At 37.5% G+C, this 18,220-nt stretch overlaps 1 protein-coding gene across 9 annotated transcripts in view; it reads right to left on the reverse strand.

The window, feature by feature from the left end:
- Window positions 1–553: 553 nt before the first annotated feature.
- Window positions 554–18,220, reverse strand: part of LOC126335150 (uncharacterized) — a 67,650-nt gene continuing 49,983 nt past the window's right edge. Inside the window, exons 2-6 of one of the 9 annotated variants that reach the window (XM_049998139.1) lie at window positions 16,924–17,113; window positions 14,890–15,092; window positions 14,270–14,478; window positions 10,967–11,241; window positions 554–3,291 (exon numbers count right to left, since the gene is read on the reverse strand). In XM_049998139.1, the coding sequence (XP_049854096.1) occupies window positions 2,941–3,291; window positions 10,967–11,241; window positions 14,270–14,478; window positions 14,890–14,969 (915 nt within the window). In that variant the 5' untranslated portion in view covers window positions 14,970–15,092; window positions 16,924–17,113 and the 3' untranslated portion in view covers window positions 554–2,940. Of the gene's footprint in view, window positions 3,292–10,966; window positions 11,242–14,269; window positions 14,479–14,889; window positions 15,093–15,743; window positions 17,426–18,220 lie in introns of those variants that run through there. The other 8 variants (XM_049998123.1, XM_049998167.1, XM_049998131.1 and 5 more) reach the window with 8 other exon arrangements.

The following is an 18,220-nucleotide window of genomic DNA, read 5'->3' on the forward strand; positions in this document are numbered from 1 at the left end:
TTTGTAACCGTGTGGCAGATTTATGCTTGCACTGTAATACAGTAATTGAAAAAAGGATTGGAATTTACTGCAACACATTGTACAAGGCAAATTAAACAAGTAAAATTCAGTGGCAGGAATAAACACATTCATATTTTTTTAAAAATAGCTTGAGTGGTTGGAAAACAAACATTAGTCTAGATTATTCTGTAGTGTTTATGAATCAGAGGCTGAACAAGGTGACAGACTGCTGATATTTCCTTTGCATTTATGCAGGTAAAACATGTACCAGGAAATTTGAATTGTTTCTGTACTGTAAAAAAGAGAATCTATTGAAATGTTAGAAACTAATCGGGAGAAAAAAAAAACATGAAAATAAGTTTTCCCTTTAAACAAATTATACACTCCATACACTTTTAGTCTGCATTAACTACACCATTATACAGCAGAAATTCTAAATGTACCTAATGTTACGAAGTCCAGCAGAATATGATTCTGTATTCACATCCTTATTAACAAATAAGACCATTCTGGCATAACATAATGAAGTATGAAGACTGAATTAATAATTCACTTTCACAGTAGAAATTTAGCTCATAACTTTTATTAAGAATTTGTTGCACCAAATACATCAACTATTACAATGTTTCTGCACTGTAAGAAATGCAGTTAAAATATATCACTTTTAATTGACATTCTTGGTCCATGACACCTATTGTGAAAAATCAGTCTACTGCACAGAGTATTCTCATTATTTTTTTCCATGTTATAAATCACTCAGGAGAAAATATTAAAGTATGAATACACTGCACATCACATTACTGAACCAAGTAACAACAATACACATGATCTTTGTGATTAAAAAACCTATGCCAAACTCAAGAGAAAATACAAATCAGCAATACAATGTCATGAGCATTGTTTTTTTGAGTATTTTGTTACTGGACTTTAATCACATAAGGAAAAACAGTACTGAGAATTTTTTTTTATTTTTGCGCAATATTATAGCAAAGGGTAGGGCAAACACCTAATGTAAAACTTCAGTGAAATGTTTCTCGACAAGCATTTTGAGCATGATGATTCAGGTTCTGGAGCTGTAGTACCAATTTGGAATAAAATGATGTTACAGGTTGTAATTTATTTTTGTTTTAAGTACTGGGATTGGTTGCAGCCAAAATCATTGTCCCGTTGCTACATTATGCTCAGCCATCCACATGCAGTTTCAGTTCTGGAACTGGCTTTATTTTAAGACTAGGCTGGTCACTCTTTAATGAATCTTAAGGAAACTCTTTATTCACCCCCTCCTCCAGTTCTTTAATAATTACACTGGGTGGCTAAACAAGGACCAGGGAGCTTCCTGATACCTCAAATCAACCCATCTTTTTTAATTCATATTGTTTTCTTGTGATCCACAGCTGCCGTTCTACACCCATGGAGAAAGTAGTACATAAATTTCCACAAAAACCATCTTGTTTTTGCAGAAATTCTCCAAAAGTGGAGATTGACAGCCATGGACTAAAAGAGAACTATCTGAATGAAAGAAGAGGAATCCGGTAAAGCACCTCAGTGGCCCTGTTTTATCTATCCAATGTAAATGTAAAAGAAGAATTGGAAGGTGTGAACTGACAGTTTCTTGAAGACCCATTAGAGACTGAAAAATCTTGTCTTCATATAAAGGAAGATCCAGGACTGAAACTGCATGTTGATGGCTCCGAGTATAAAATAACCACTGGATATTAGCCTTGGGGGGGGGCCAAAACCGATCCCGGTGTTTATTATAAAAAGTGTAGCTTGTGCCATCATTTTAATCTCATTCATTGAAATAATTTAACATCAGAGTTCTTTAAAAATTTGCCTGTATTTCTTGTTAAAACCTGTCATAAATGTTTTGGTATTTTGCCAATATAGCTTATAAAGAAATTCACCAGGCATTTTTTATACTTTGTAAAACAAATAATCTGTTGACAAGGCAAGAACAGAAAGGCAAGAAAGAAAATTACAATGAAACACTTATGGGAATAGGAGGCCAAGGTACAATGCAAATTAGACAGGTTACTAGGAGGCAAATTTTGTAGAAAAAAGAAGAAAGCTTCACACATGAGCAGGTTGACAAGTCACTGAAGTTCAACAGTTATGCCAAAACAAAAGATACCACCTTACAAAATCTTTACACAAAAGATGTCCATGTATTCTGGTCTGTTCTCAGACTTTTTTTTGCTAGTTACCCTGCTCATTTCTAGGTTAACATAGAACTCAAAACCCCATATTTCACGTATTGGTATCAACACAGATCAGTTTTCCCTAACAAAGTGGATGGCAGGTCTTGAGCAAAACAAATTATTATTGATCAACTGATAGTCAGCAATAACAGTACCGAAATTTAGACAACCAAATTGAATGTTAGAGGAATGATGTTTACTTTTGTAGACAATTTTCAACATTACACAAACAACTTCAAAATACCATGTGCAAAATGACTAACCATCTAAAATTTGTACTGTGTTTCATAAAAATCTTCAGTGCAGTATGAGTGAGATAACTACACTATACTACATAACTATTAAACAAAGTATGCCAACTAACTTATGCAGGAAGTGCTACCAGAAGCAATGCTAAAAAGTAATGAAAATATGGATTCTAACAAATAACTGAGCACCAAGGAATTACTTATTAAAGGACAGATCCAATATGAGTACATTTGCTTTATAGATTATATGTATTGTTTTAAACCAGAAACACACAGAGCCAACATGGCATGTCATAACTATTTTAACGTCAACAAAGAAACTTCTGAAACACACACACAGCATCATCATATTTACTTTTTTTTTTACACAAAAAAACAAAGAAGGCACAAAATAAAGACTTCTGAACAGAAATAATATTCAATGTCAAATATCAGAACAATATCTTCACACGTACTAATAGCTAAAATACTTTATGGTAACAGACTTCGTGTTTTCACATAGATGTGGGAGACAAGAAATTCATCTCTCTGAACTCAGATGGTTTTGCACGGAAAAACATTTCCTTCTTGACAAGACCTGGTGAGCTCTCACCATCAGATGAGCTCTGGTCTTCATCTCTAGAACCTTCCGTAGCTGTTCGAACAAGTGATGAAGAAGATTTATTCCTGCGTACATCACTTTGTTTTCCATCATCTAATGATGATCTCTGAGATGCTGTCTCCTGAATATTTGTTTGATGTGCAGCAATATCTCTCTGTCCCAAAACTCCAGATAAAATCCAGCTTCCAGGGTATTGGGTAGGGACTCCAAATACACCTGTGAAGTACCTGTTCTGTGGTTCCCCCTGTAAAACAACAATTATGTTACTCAGGACTGCTAATTTATTGCTTTCTACTTACATTGCTTCAATTTCAAATTCTGCTTGATGAAGGGTCCATTAGTATGATTTTACTCCCACTATCTAAGGACAATTGCACCACGCTCATCACAATATGAATGTATGTGTGTATCTCATGCCTCAATTCTGTGGACAAATCTGAATACTTTACAAAGAATTTATTTAGTGGATGCTCCTGAGAAAATTATTTTACAATATGTGGCATTGAATTACTTGTTACAGTATTTTGCAGACATCATTCTAAAATTTTCAATTAAAAAGTATAAAATCTAACATTAATAGTTACATAATTTAATGATATAATATCCTAAACAAATGCAACATTTAACTATTAGAACAGTAACAAATCTGCAGTACCTACAATAATATTCCTATATTAACGTCATTGTCATGATTGGTTTCAGAAATCTACCACCCCTTGTTTGAAAGTGAGATCAAGAGTCCAAATCAAAAGAACCAGTTAATTATTAAAGTATTACATTTTATACTAATCCATCATTGGAACAATTAAGCACAACTGAGGCTATACACATTAACTCATTGCCAACATAGAAGTGTTTAGTCACCAAATCCAACAATTGACAATAACTTTGGTGGTACTGATGACATTCCAACTATATTGCACCAGCACCCTTATCATTAACTGTAATAACTCCTATAATTACAAATTTAAGGAAACTGACTGACTGACAAAAGTGTTGCCAGTAACTACCTTCACATAGATGAATCAAAACTTGAATGCTGGAAATAAAATTACTAGTTATGTAGTGCCTCTTGCATCATAGTTTACGTGCAATACATGTACTAATATGCATCTAAACATTATGATTTTTAATTGCAAAACAACTTTTCTGAAGTTCACTGGTAGTTTTAGTTTTTACACCAACAGGTGCATCAAATTTACATTTATTTCAAGAGCTGCCTGACGAGATTTTAAGAAACTAAACAAAGTTTAATATACCTGACTGACTAGTCTTTTCCCAAATTTAAATACTTGTTCACACTAATATAACAGCTTTGCATTATCTCTTCCTGAGTTCTATGCTTACAGCCACTTTATTTTGGAGTTGAAAATAAGCCAGATGCAATATATCTTTAAAATGTCGCAAACCAACATTAAATTGCAGAAGTGAATACAATTTCAATGAAAACTTGACCAACAATGAAAAAGCTGTGTATTCAGAAAATAGCCCACTATCACTAAAGTTGCAAGTCCCTTGAGCTGAAATGCCAACAGCACTGAATATCAGATAATCACCAGAACCTACAGAATGTCCGGAGAAAAAATGACTTCAGCAGCTTTCTGAACTTCTGCAAGAAAAATTCCTTTCCGTGGTTCATTATATGATCCTCCCGAATGAGAGTCCAGTGTGCTAACCACTGCACCACCTCTCTGTGTTTCCAGTGAGGTGCACAAATGGTAGTTGCCATTTGCGGACACTATCTTGAACCAAGCACATGCAATGCAACTTCTGACAAGCTCAAGTTGCAACGGTGGCTGTCTGATCCAAACTAGATGGACTTGCACAGTTATGTGGGTGCAGTTGCCACGTGTCATCCACAGATTGTGGTCACATTACAGGGAGACAGGGTGAACAAAGTCACCACCACATTATAACCCCATGTGAAGACCAATGTCTATCTCTGCAGTGGGGCAGCATGTCCAATCAGACAAATGAGCAAGTTACAAGAAAGAACGTCATGATCCCGACATCAAGTGCCCCCTGACATCTTGCAGCTGACCTTCAGTTTCGCCTTCACATGCCAACTGGCAACTTTGTCATTGGCAAAACGTGTTATTCGCACGTGAGTCCAAATGTCCTTGGATGCAATGTGATGGCCGTCTCCATATGTGATGACTGGTACATGGCAAATGTTGTCCAGAAACCAACAGATTTCCAAGTTTCTGTGGTGTAGGGTAGCTTCAGTGTTGACAGTCCTTACAGATCTTTTCATTGTCCACTGTCACCTTACCATCAAGCAGTACATCGAAAAGAGCATGTTTAACATGATGACAGCTCCCGCACATGATCGTGGCCCTGAATTCCTTCTAATGCCAGGCCTATGTAGCAGGAATCAGCAAGATGCCTTGCAAAGTCCCAACAAACCCCAGCGTGGATGTGTGGAACATTCAGACAAATGAGTTCACGGTCATCCTGTTCCACCAGACTCTGCAAGAACTCTTGTAGGTGGCTCTCTCTGCAGAATGGGTATGGATACCACCGCGTGATCTCTGTCGACTCATACAGAGCATCCCATGTAGGTATCATGCAGTGATTAACTGCTCAGTGAAGGCACACATTACTTGAGCTCTCTAAGTCCAATAAAAAGCACCCTGAATGACTAGCTGAATGATTTTTCTACTCTGTTACACATTTCAGTTCTTTTGTTTAAACAATCAAGAACGTAATGTTATGTTTTGTTTTCCACTTAATTTGTGAAACACAGAACTACAATTTTGTAACATTCCCACCCCTCAATTATTGCTCAATAAAGTATGGCAGACACCTGAACTCACGTTTCCTTAACTGTTTCGAGCAGTGTACACTGATAACCCAGAACATTATGACCATCTACCTGATAGTTGATATGTCCATCTTTGGCATGAATAACAGTGGCAAAGTGTCGTGCCATGGAAGCAATGAGGCCTCGGTGGGTCACTGGAGGGAGCTGACACCACATTTGCACACTCAAGTCACCAAATTCCCGTAAATTCCAGGAATGGAGGGCAATTAGCGCTCACACTGATGTGTTCAATCAGGTTCAGATTTGGTGGGTTGGGGAGGGCCAGTAAAACAAATGGAACTCAACACTGTGATCCTCAAACCACTCAGAACACACACTTGCCTCTGTAACATGGCACTGCTGTTAGCCAACACAATCGTTAAGCAATGTATGTGGCCTGCAACTGTGTGTGATTCTCCTTGGTTGTCATGGTGCCCTGCACGAACTTCGCTGGACCCATGGATGCCTACAAGAATGTTCCGCAGAGCATCAAGGAACCACCACCACCACCACCTAGGTTAGGTTAGGTTAGGTTACCACCACCACCGCCACCACCACCACCGCCACCACCACCACCGCCACCGCCTTTTCTCTGTTCTGCAGTACAGATATTGAGGACTTTTTCTCCTGGAAGACGATGGATTCGTGCCCTCCCATTGGCATGAAGCAGGTATCTGGATTCATCAGACCACGCAATGCTCTGCCACTGTACTGAAGTCCACTACCAATGGTCTTACGCCCATTTCAGTTTTATTTACCAATGATGGAGTGTTAACATTGACTTATGCATGGGTCATTGGCTGCAAAGCCCCATCATTAGTAGTTTTCAGCACACTGTGAGCTCAGACACACTGTTACTCTGCCAGCATTTATGTTTGATGTTACATCTGCCACAGTTCACCACCTATCAGCCCACCCTATGACATCCAACATCTGTAAAAGAAGTGGCCGCCCAAGACCACGAAGTCTGGATTTGGTTTCACCATATGTTGAAGACACCACATCACTTTTAGAACACCCAACAAGTCGCGCAGTTTCCAAAATCTGCATGCCAAGCCTCTGGGCCATCACAATCTGCCCTCTGTCAAACTCAGATTGTGCACCTCTCCCATTCTACACATGTACACCACACTCAATGATACTACATGCAGTACACATGTGTGACTAGCAGTCATTCCTCGATCCTCACCAGGTGACTGCTATCACCTGGATGGGTTTATACCTATAGTAGGTTGATGGTCATAATGTTCTGGCCGATCAGTGTCACTTCAACACATACAGAAAGTTACACCTAATTTCCTCACAACAAAAGTATCTTTTGTTCTTTCTTGTATTACTATACAACAATTTTTCCCTTTCAAAACAGTACATGTTTACAAATTGTTTTTCCAAATAAAGTTGATCTTTCCATATTTTTCAATGCACACACAACTACGTTATTAACTGTGCTAACGTTTTGTACATTTTTCCACTATGTGACAAGTGATCTTAGAGGTTGCACACGTCTATATATGAGCATGTAGCTTTTCTTCTGAGGCAGCTGCAGATGAATCAGTAAAGAAAAGTAAGTTAATATAGTTTCAGTTAGATGTATCTGGAGTCCATTCATAAAAACTACACACGACTTCCTTTTGTGCATGCGAGTCACTACAAATGTTTACTCACAAACTAAGCAATCTGCTCTGCCAAGAAATATTTGTGATATAAATCCATCTACTAGCACTCTAAGATGGGGTGGAGTATGAAGATGAACTAAATACTTACTGACTGCTCGGAATGTTATCTGAAGTTTAATGGTGCCACTACACTACTACTTTGATTTCGCTTTGTTGTAGGGTATCCACATTGTACCAATCATACAAATGTGAAAACTAATCACCTGCATCTTACTGACAGCATCCAAAAACATTTGCCTACTTTACTTTCTTCATTATTTGCATTGGTTGATCAGCATTTTTGGTACCCACCTTGCTCACGATTTACAATCTTTTCCCTTCATGACAACCATGTACACAGTGGTGTTTCCAACATGAGGAAAGTCAGGCAGAGAACCGATTGTCCATCAGATGGTAGGTTTTCGTTTTTGTGCACAATTTCACCTGTCTTGACATTCAAATCTTCGCCTTGCAAATCTGAACAGCCACATAAAACTCTCACACACTTACTAACCTTTTCTTCATTTATTACTGCAAGTCCATAATCTAGGCACAACTGATGAATGAGTGATTTTACATCTTTTTTATACATGAAAGACTTATTACAGCATACACTTTGCAAATGGCTGGAGCAACAATTTTTGAAACCCATGTCTGCTTATCTATTGTCTAATAGCTATAGATTCAAAACTATCATTTCTGTACCACTGAAAATCATTGGGAGCCACTGCAGTAATTTTACTTTACTCTGAAATGTCAACAATTAAATTTAAGCAGTCAGATCTTACTCTTTGAATGAGCCTTAGGCCATTGCCAATGATTGCATTAGTCTGTTCAAAGTGAGGCAATGAAGGAAGATTGAGTAAATAAATATCTGGACGAAGACGTTCATCTCAGTTAGGCACAGGAAAAGTCTGCTATGGCCTTTAAGAATCCATCCAGTGAAACGACAGGGATGATTAACGAAAATCTAAATCAGCATAACTAGACAGGAATTTGAATCCCTTCTAAAATAAAGAGGCCAATTTGTGAAACAATGCACCATCAATCTGTGTGAAACACTGGTGGCACCAAAATCACCTAATTAATATTAACTCCATGGTATTTTAATTACAAACAACTGCATTTTCCATGAAGTGTAAAAACGCTCTTCTGTCAGATTCTTCACATACACAATGAACTTCCGAAAATGCGCAAAATTGCTATGAAATTTTATTTCAGTAATGGTCTTTATGTAAATAGTGACAGCAACTGGACTGAGATTTTAGCACTGCATCAATGTGTTCAAACAGGTGTGAAAGTATCGAGAAAAGTATACAGAACAATAGACCAGTCACACTAACTCTAATGTCTATGGTAGTGGTTACTTACGAACACCGCTGCCTCTGCCAAACAAAACCAAATGAGAAGCAAATGATATACAAAATACCATAATGGATATTGAACTAACAATAAGGAATCAAATCTGAAGTACAAAGTTAATATTGGATGAGCCTGGTGTACCAACCAAATTTATCAAGTTTTAACTTACCAGTACAATCAAACGTTAGCTACAAGTTTTTCAAAGCAGAATCCTTGAAGAAACAGTTCAGTTTAGCTGCTGCGTCAAATATGGATAAAATCCCAAGCTTTCTAAGTGACTCTGCCATCATTGCTAAGGGGCTAAATCTTACTGCCACAAAAGTGGTGACTGGATTACGCCATAGTATCACGAAAATGGCATGTAGCCGAGATCTATGGCCACAGAACTACAAGACTGGCTTCCTCTGTGCTGTTTCTTTATCAACTGCACATTTCCACACACTGCTACATATTTTCACATCTCATTCTCCAACTCAGCCAACCTATGTATGGCAAGGGAGGAAAGAAGAAGTGCACACTTAATCACCCGTTAATGGATGTACCTTTAACAATCCAGTTCAGTTCAGAAGAGATTTATGCTCAACACCCTAGTATACAGAGTCAGGACTATTTCAGTTAAGGACCATCTCTGCTCCTAGATTAACCATCTGACAATGGTGTTAATGGGGAATGGTTATTCTGTCTGTGATATTAGGACAATGCCACTGAGGAAACCGACACTATTCAACCAAGCCAGGAGGACCAACATATGGCACAGCTTCCATTCTGTGGTGCAACAACTAGCAAAATCCACGAAAATAAAAGAAACATTGTTACCTATTAAACGTAATTTCAGCCCAAGACTAAAGAGATTTCTTGCGAATGTGGTAAAAGTTACTTGGGCCGGTCCATATAGACTGTTGCCAATCCGTATGTTAAGCTTCCACGTCACCCTGAATACAGTAATTTCGAAAAATTAGCAATGGTATAGCACAGCCCGTTAAACCTAAGATTTAGTTTGAATTAACCAGCATTGTGGCTCACACTTCAAAGCACTGGGATCTGTGATTAGACAAGCCATGGAAATCAGACTATGACAAATAGCTCATTACAGATAACCAGTACGCAGTTAGCAATTCATGGAAGTGTGCACTTGATAATAGAAGAGCACATGCCTTAGTTTACTGCCTGATGCAAGTGATGGCTAACAAGTGACTACAGATGGTGTGTGCAAATTTTACCTATGGACAGATAGCAACATCTCAATACGCACCATTTCCATGATATTGTGCTGTCATTCAACCACATACCATACTTTGGGCATAGAAGTGGGAGCCACACCAGTTCCATGAAAGAGTTACTCCCTGATTATAACAATGAAGGCAATTATGCAATTTTACGCAGCAACTAAACCGAAAACTTTCTGTTCACTATCAGACATTGTGATCATTGACAATACTACAACTAAATAAACTGTGGCAAACACTGTCCAGAACAAGAAGCATTACATTGAAAAAACATAATTTAAATAATTTTGTATGCCTGTAGATTATGTAATCAGTGCTGGTTTAGACAAATTAACATCTACGTAATGAGCTAGAACAAAACAGCACATCTGATCTCCAGTATATAGACAGGCTGCTTCACACAACCACCCCCTCCCTTATTTCCGTCCCGTAACGGTGCACTAAGGTACTGTAGAACAAAGGGATTTTAGTGCGTACCAGGACTGCAGACATACCCGTAAACATAAAATTACAAGATTTCAATTTTTCATTGTGATAATTGCTAGCACTCTTATGAGATGTTTATAAATTACTGATCTACACATAAAATCATAACTTGTCCATTGAAATGTTGCCCAAAAGCTATCTAAAGTACACTGTTACTACATGCCCCAAAAACATCTGATCATGTCTTACCCGAGCCCTACACCCTTTACATGTTATTACCTTCCTTTTTCACAATTTCACAACTACTCACGCAGTGTGAGCAAAGCTTATGACTGCCACTATTGACTTAAAATTTAACAGCATGTATAAGGACACGACCATTAGAAATGAGAAAGTGAAATGTTTCGCAACTATAGTAACAAAGCAATGTTATCACTAAAATTGTACCTGTTTCTTTCTCTGCAGTTTAGGGGATACACTTGGTGAGCCAAGCGGGCTTGTTGGGAGAGATTTGCTGTTGCGCCTGTGACGTTCTTTTGGCGGCATGGCTTGTTCAGCTCCTCGCAATGTCAACCTGTTACCTGCAATCATTTGCTGCGCAACTTGCACGACTGATTTGCCACATGCAGCAGCTTCTCCCACATATCCATCGTCTGTTCCCTGTGATTTGTTGACTCTTGACTGCATCTGCGTTGCACCTCCTACTAATGAGGAAGTATTTTCTGTAAATTAACACATTGAACTAATATACTGTAAGCAACTATTTGGCATTGTTCAGAAGGGGAGGGAATATATATGAGAGAGAGAGAGAGAGAGAGAGAGAGAGAGAGAGAGAGAGAGAGAATACTATGCCTGAAGATCTGAAACCACACATCACTTTTGTTACAATAAAAAGCTACTTTGAACACAAACTTTTAAATCAATGTGCTTAAGAGGGTTTTGACCATTTTATGGAAATGGTCTAATATTTTTATACTCCTAACATGCTTTTTCTCCTTTTAATTTCAGTTTTCTTATATAAAAATGGAAATGAGATTCAAATAATTTGAATGCCCACTAAAACACTCCATTCACATCGTGTGATGCTTCTGAAGTTCTGGCTAGCTTGCTGCTGGGACTGTCATAATGCTAATTCACAACAATGTCTTGTTTTGGAATTTGTTTCCGAAAATGGGTTACAAATGGTGTGTAGTGCTTTACTGTACAAATACATTGATAAAAACTCCTGAAAAGTTGTTTTCGCGTGTTCTAGAGAATGAGACGATACATAATATGTGGCTGCAATGTAACGGCAAATGCACGAAGTCCCTAACTTACATCCGAGGTATGATCTCCCACTGTTATGATGTAGGATTGTGTCACTCAACGAAATCTAACTCTTTGTAAAAATTGTCTTTTACCTAACTACATCTCAATTATTTGGTAGTTCATTTCTTAGAGTGGTAAGCCATCTAATTTTGTATAACGATACCCATAGATCACTGGTAGGTTCGAATCCATCTCAAAAGAAAATTTTAACTTATTTGTGAAACGACTCTACAGTCTTCTCTCACATTAAAACAAAATTTCACTACTACAATTAGTTCTTACCACCACTATTGTGGTATTTCGTGTAAGAGTTTTAAAATATATGACCCTTCCAGGATTGAAACACGTGACCTCTTTCTCAGAACTTGAATGTGCTATCCATTGCATATGGAACACCTGCTGAATGAGGCATCTCTGCTCTGTCTTCTACACAGAAAATCAGTACCAAGTTTTGCCAAAAATAATTCTATTATGCTTTGGGTCATAGTTTATGATTGATAGTCGACGAGCTAGTTATAATGTACAGGCACATTTGCAAAAGTTCTTCAGTTCCTTAGTTTTGAGCAGGTTTAATGATGTTTTGCAAGAAGCAGCGAAAACGAAGTCCATCGTTGCACACATCGCCACTCTGAATGGAAGAAGTATAAAAGCATCAACTTTCGCAAAGCTCCCACTATCAGTGTTCACAAAATTCCTTTCTATTGTTCCTTAAAAGTTTTAATTGCATTTTCCATCACTAAATCACTGTACTGTTTGCAGTAAAAGTACATCAAACCCCAACTTCGGCTAACACTCCTACAACACAACTAAAGCTTCATCTTACTCTTAGTCTGATGTCACCGGAGCATCAACAAACAACAGTGTTTTCAATCACATTACCAGATCTCTATATGCAAGCTTTAATTACATTAAAATAACACATCTTGTGAGAATATTTATCACAAATGCTATTTAAATGTTACAATCAACAGAGTGATAACAATCCGAACTATATTTTTTTAACACAGGAAAATAGCCTATTATTGCAACATTATAAAGGTAGTAACTGAGTTTCCATGACCACACAAACTTCATTCATTATAAACCTCCACCTGCCACAGTATGAGAACCAATTTCATTCAGAAAAGATTATGAAAGCAAGAGTGCTTTAAACAAATCTGGTTATTACAGGTATATGTGAACTAAAGCACAGTGCTTCTGTTTAAAGAGACTGAATGCTTGCTTACAACTAAAATGTTCTAATTTGTGGCATTGTGGATGGACCATGATATTTTGTAGAATGGTGGTATTGTTCGGCAGGACTAACTACTACTAGTTTCCAGAAATGAATGTCATACCCACATATTCCTGAAGACCCAGAATGGTCTAAATACCCTAGTCCCACTACTTACATACCATCAATCGGAGGCAGTGCAACCTGAGAAAGCAGCCATGGCGTACAGCCTCAGATGCTGTTTCGACACTGCATTATTTGTGTTTGTGAGCAGCAAATAGCTGTCTGTCCAAATGAATGGTCTCTGCAAACTGGCTAACACCACAGCAGACCATCAAGTGGCAGAAAGTGCTGAGCAGATGATCCTATTTCAACAGCTAAGTTACAACCCTCGCCATCTGGATCCTTTCCTCAAACACCAGTTTTTGTGGACAATTCTAATGGGAGTTGTTCTTGCAATACACCCTTTATCATCACAATCACTCCCAACTACCTCCACTTGCCGCCTCCTGCCCCACGCCCACCCTGCTCTAGGACCCCAACTGCGCTTGTTTTGCACCCACATCATCTTCCCTGAAGCCTTCTGTTTCTTTGACTTTAGTCCCCTTCCAGTACACTCCTCCACATCCACATTATCGTCTCACCCATAACACAAACTGACTTATGCCGGTCCCTATATCGCACAGTTATTCCATGAGCAAAGGTCAAAAAATGATTTGTCTGAAAGCTAGCAAGTTTTGAAATGTTTATGTGCCTGTCAACAATTCAAATTCTCTATATGGGGAGTTATTAACTTTGCTCTTAAATTATTTACATTCTGCCAGGACTTCCTGTTACCAATTTCAAATCAAAAAGTTATTGCATCCAAATATAAATACAAGAAAGAAAGTACGGAAGGTGTCCTATGCACTGCACGCAAAGCTAATTTTATAAATTTCCAAAAATACAGTAAAACACATTGAAAAGATTTTTGTTTTGCAGTTAATTATTTAAATTATACAAAACTAACTTATTTAATTCGCAGTGTCCTTTTTGTTTGTATCAGAATTCACAAGATTTTATAATTGGTAACACACACACACACACACACACACACACACACACACACACACACACACACACACACACACACACACACACAAGATTATATAGGGCAATTATAAAAAGCATCAGCCAGCAGAAGTCTGATGGATTTAAGAAAACTCAAAAAATATTTTAAACGCCCATACCTTTTCCATTTGCTTCAGGAATGAATTCTTTGCAAGGCTGTGTGTGTTTTGAGAAATCTCTCTGTTTCAAAGGCTTCTCTTCCAAAACTTCACTGATTGGACGATAACTGTCATTCTCTGGTTGAGCTACAGGCTTTGATTTTGGATAACGTATGTAAAAGAATGTGTCATCGTGTGTAGGTGGTGAAAAAGTTTCCTCTATGTCGTACCTATAAACGACCGACAAACGAAACATTTAAATGTGAGTAATTTTATGCATTTGATTCTGTGAGTAGTTTAATGTGCATTCAGCAAAATTCAAAAACGGAAATGAGAAAGACTTGACAAGTTCCAGTGTTATAGGCAGGGATCCTCACCTGGATTCCCAACCTAGTCTGGCACATTACCTTGATAAATGTAAATACCAAAAAACTTAACATTTCTTTACATCAATGAAATTAAAGAGTACTGGAAACGTGAAACACATCTAATAAGGCAAATTACAGCCGATTAACAACACTAAGTGAAATTTATTGAAAACATATCATTCTAGTAAAGAGTTAAGAACAATAGTTGAAACACATTATGGATACAACAATTGCGCAAAGTTGTGTTTTACATATTGGAATGAAAAATCTCACCTATCACCAATCTTTGATTTCATCCACTGTGGAATAGAAATGCCAGAAGAAATAGAGCGTTCTGAATCTGTAGAACCCATGGTGGTCAGTTATTTGTTGTAGTCCTTATGAACATGTACAGATGTGTGAAGTAGACTTGATCAAATGGATATGCACTTCAGCTGTGTGCCAAACTAGGAGTATGCTTCCAACATTCTGTTAATCTGAGAAACATAATTTGGTTAACAAAAGCAATTTCACAAAGCTGCAAAAGCAAATCAGTCTGTATTAAGCACTTCAAGGCAAAGCAATATTTTGTGCTAAAGAAATCATATGAACAAACATTACACTACTGTGGTTAAAACAGCACTCTTAAGAAAGCTATAGGATTTTTTATGTCCTTAGTAAACATAATACAATATAAATTTAAGAGACATCAACTTAGTCAGCAAGTTACATGTTGTCTTCACAGGGGTCAACCCATAGTTAAAACAAGATCTTAAATGAATCATCCAGGCCCAACCTTCAAAACAAAGAAGGCTGGGGAAAAAAAGCCATGCACAAGCTGTTTGTCATCAGCCAATGCAACTAGCACCCATAAATTTTGTTTCAGTAACAGTAAACCATTACAGTTCTCAAGTAATTACATTTAAACATTACATTATCACTCACGTGAATGACAAACACCGTCTAATAGGTCTAACCAAAAAGAATTATTGTTCACACTTAATGTTATTAGGCTCAGCATTTTCAAATACACTTCAAAATTTCAGTATACAGATAATCTCCACTGGTATCAAAGGCAAGAAAAGCCAATTTGGGATAAGATTCCTCATATCAAATATAGGACTATGGAGAACGAAGCATACACTTACAGGTGCAAATTCGTTTCAGGTATTCGATATTTTTCACTGCTGCACTTGCTCTCAGACCAACTGCTGAACAAGCATGAATGTCTTAACTTATGGAGACATGACAGGTAAGGAGTGGCTAACCCTATCAATAACAACACAGTGTTCGTAACTTACTGCAAAAGGGGGCAGAGTGTACTTCATGACCACAAAAAATGTGTTGTAATTCACTTTTATTCTGAGCATACTTTTAAGGAAAGATGTTTGTGCGCACATTTAATAAAACTGAAAATATGAATATTACATTCATTGCGAAACGTCACAACCAACAGTAGAACTATCTTAAATTTTTGCGTTATGTGCAACCGAAAAACTTAAAACAGTTGTGGAAACAAAGAATTCATGAAAGACATTTTTCAAAAATTTACAATATGAAGTGCACGACTACATTACTACATCATCAAAAGGTGGCCGTTAAGTACGCTATTGTTGGTATTGCTGGGATTAAAATATGGACAGACAAAATGTCAGACGAATATTATTGCCGAATCTGAAATTAAATCTTTCATAACACACACATTATAGAGAATGAATAGTGTGCAGTCATGTATTTCTCTCACTGCACAAGATGATTTTTTAAAAAGTATTTCCACATGAGTTACGCACAAATTGCCAGTACCCTGACTAACATATATGTCAACATACAGGTGTGAAGTAGTTATCAAACACGACGGGTCTCAAAATTTTTGACACTTATGACAACCGCTCGTATTTCCGATTTTACCTTCCTAACATTTTAAAAGCATAGGGCATGTTCTAGACCAGTTAATTTCAATCATTTGACGAGATCTGGTCTGAATCCAACAATTGTCAAACCAACAAGTTCTTGTTTGTCAGACTGTTCTCCTTGTTAATAAACAGCAAAGCGTACAAAAAAAATTACATCAGAGCAACATCTGAACTCCATGTCACGGGTACATAACTAAATTTCTCACTGTCATTGCGTGTCACTGCTCCCTAACACTTATTAAACACAAATAGTTTATTACTTTTGTATGAAAATACAGTGTGCGCCATAATGTCTCCCAAGCACTGACCTTGAAGTTTACATAGATTAGCGACGCAACTTCGCTTACATAATTGGTACAGAGTTCAATCTACATCACGCCTTCCGTATGACAAAAGTATAACGATGAAATCTTACTTTGCTACGTTTATCTGTCACAGCATTGTAAGTGGCACGACCCATCTTCTTTCCCAAGTTCTACTGGACTACTGCATCACTGCATCGTTTCTGCATGTCCCACGTATGGAAGTCTTGGCAACGCAGCGCATAAAGACAGTTGAATGCAGTAATACACATATCTTCTATCTTGTAATGTAGTGAACTGGGACTGGGGGAACAATGAAGTATTGCTATCGTTAAATTGAGTTCTGGCCACACTTAAAATTGAATTTAGAGTATTCCTTCAAACTATATTTCAAAATATTCAGGTGATACATGCGCCGCAAGAAATCGTTGGCAACACTTGTTCCAGAAAGTTTCAATAATTTTTCATAGGCCTATCGCTTCTGTTAGTATTTGATTTGACTATTTTTTGTGTGAAAGAGGTTGCTGATATGTTCGTTAAACAAATATTTCGCGGAGGGAGGGAGGCAAGAACAAATAGCGTTAAAGAGAACCGCTCAGAGCCGTTCATGAAACAAATGTACACGATAGAGCATCACTTCCCCATCCACTCTCACTGCCGTATATTCTTTTTTATTTCTGCCGCAGCCGACCAAATATTACTAGTGGAGAACATTACAGATATATAACTAATATTCTCAAATAACCGGTAAAGAATGTTACCCGCAACAGATTATTTCAACAGTGTACATTAGCATACAGAATGATGCAAACTTGGGGTATGTAAAATGGGCAGATCTTATTTCGGCTTATTGGCAGTTTGATAAATTGCGTTTTCGTTTAGGCGATGTTACACAGTTTATACATCAAATGTGAGAATGAAAATCATGTACAATTAAAATCGCCTTGTGCATATTACTATAATAGAAATTTCCTGTGGCAATGTTAAATTACTTTAAAAAGAGATTAGTAGTTCTTCAGCAAATGCCAATATTTGTTGAATTGAGAATGCACTTTGACCTTTACTATTCTCAGCAAATAAGGTTTATGGTGGTTAAGAGTGTGAACAAAGAGGGGCATTTTTTTTGACTACTCACGATAGCACCCTAATAGTTTTTTATTTCTCAGTAAAACTCTTGACATTGTCATGACAGCTGCTCTCCAAAATTGAAAATTAAACACCTCAAATAAAAAAGCATAAGTGTTGTGTGATACATGAACTGACACTTCCTGTTGCCTCCTGTGTCAATGTTATAACTTAACATGTACGTAAAGCAGTCCTAAACCTCACTTCATTTGACTACCACAATGCTGTACAAGTGATGGTCTAATTGGAGGTGATATGGCCTTGCCTCCCTCAAATTGTGAAACT

This window comes from Schistocerca gregaria, chromosome 1, assembly GCF_023897955.1.
Source record: "Schistocerca gregaria isolate iqSchGreg1 chromosome 1, iqSchGreg1.2, whole genome shotgun sequence".
Lineage (NCBI taxonomy): Eukaryota > Metazoa > Arthropoda > Insecta > Orthoptera > Acrididae > Schistocerca > Schistocerca gregaria.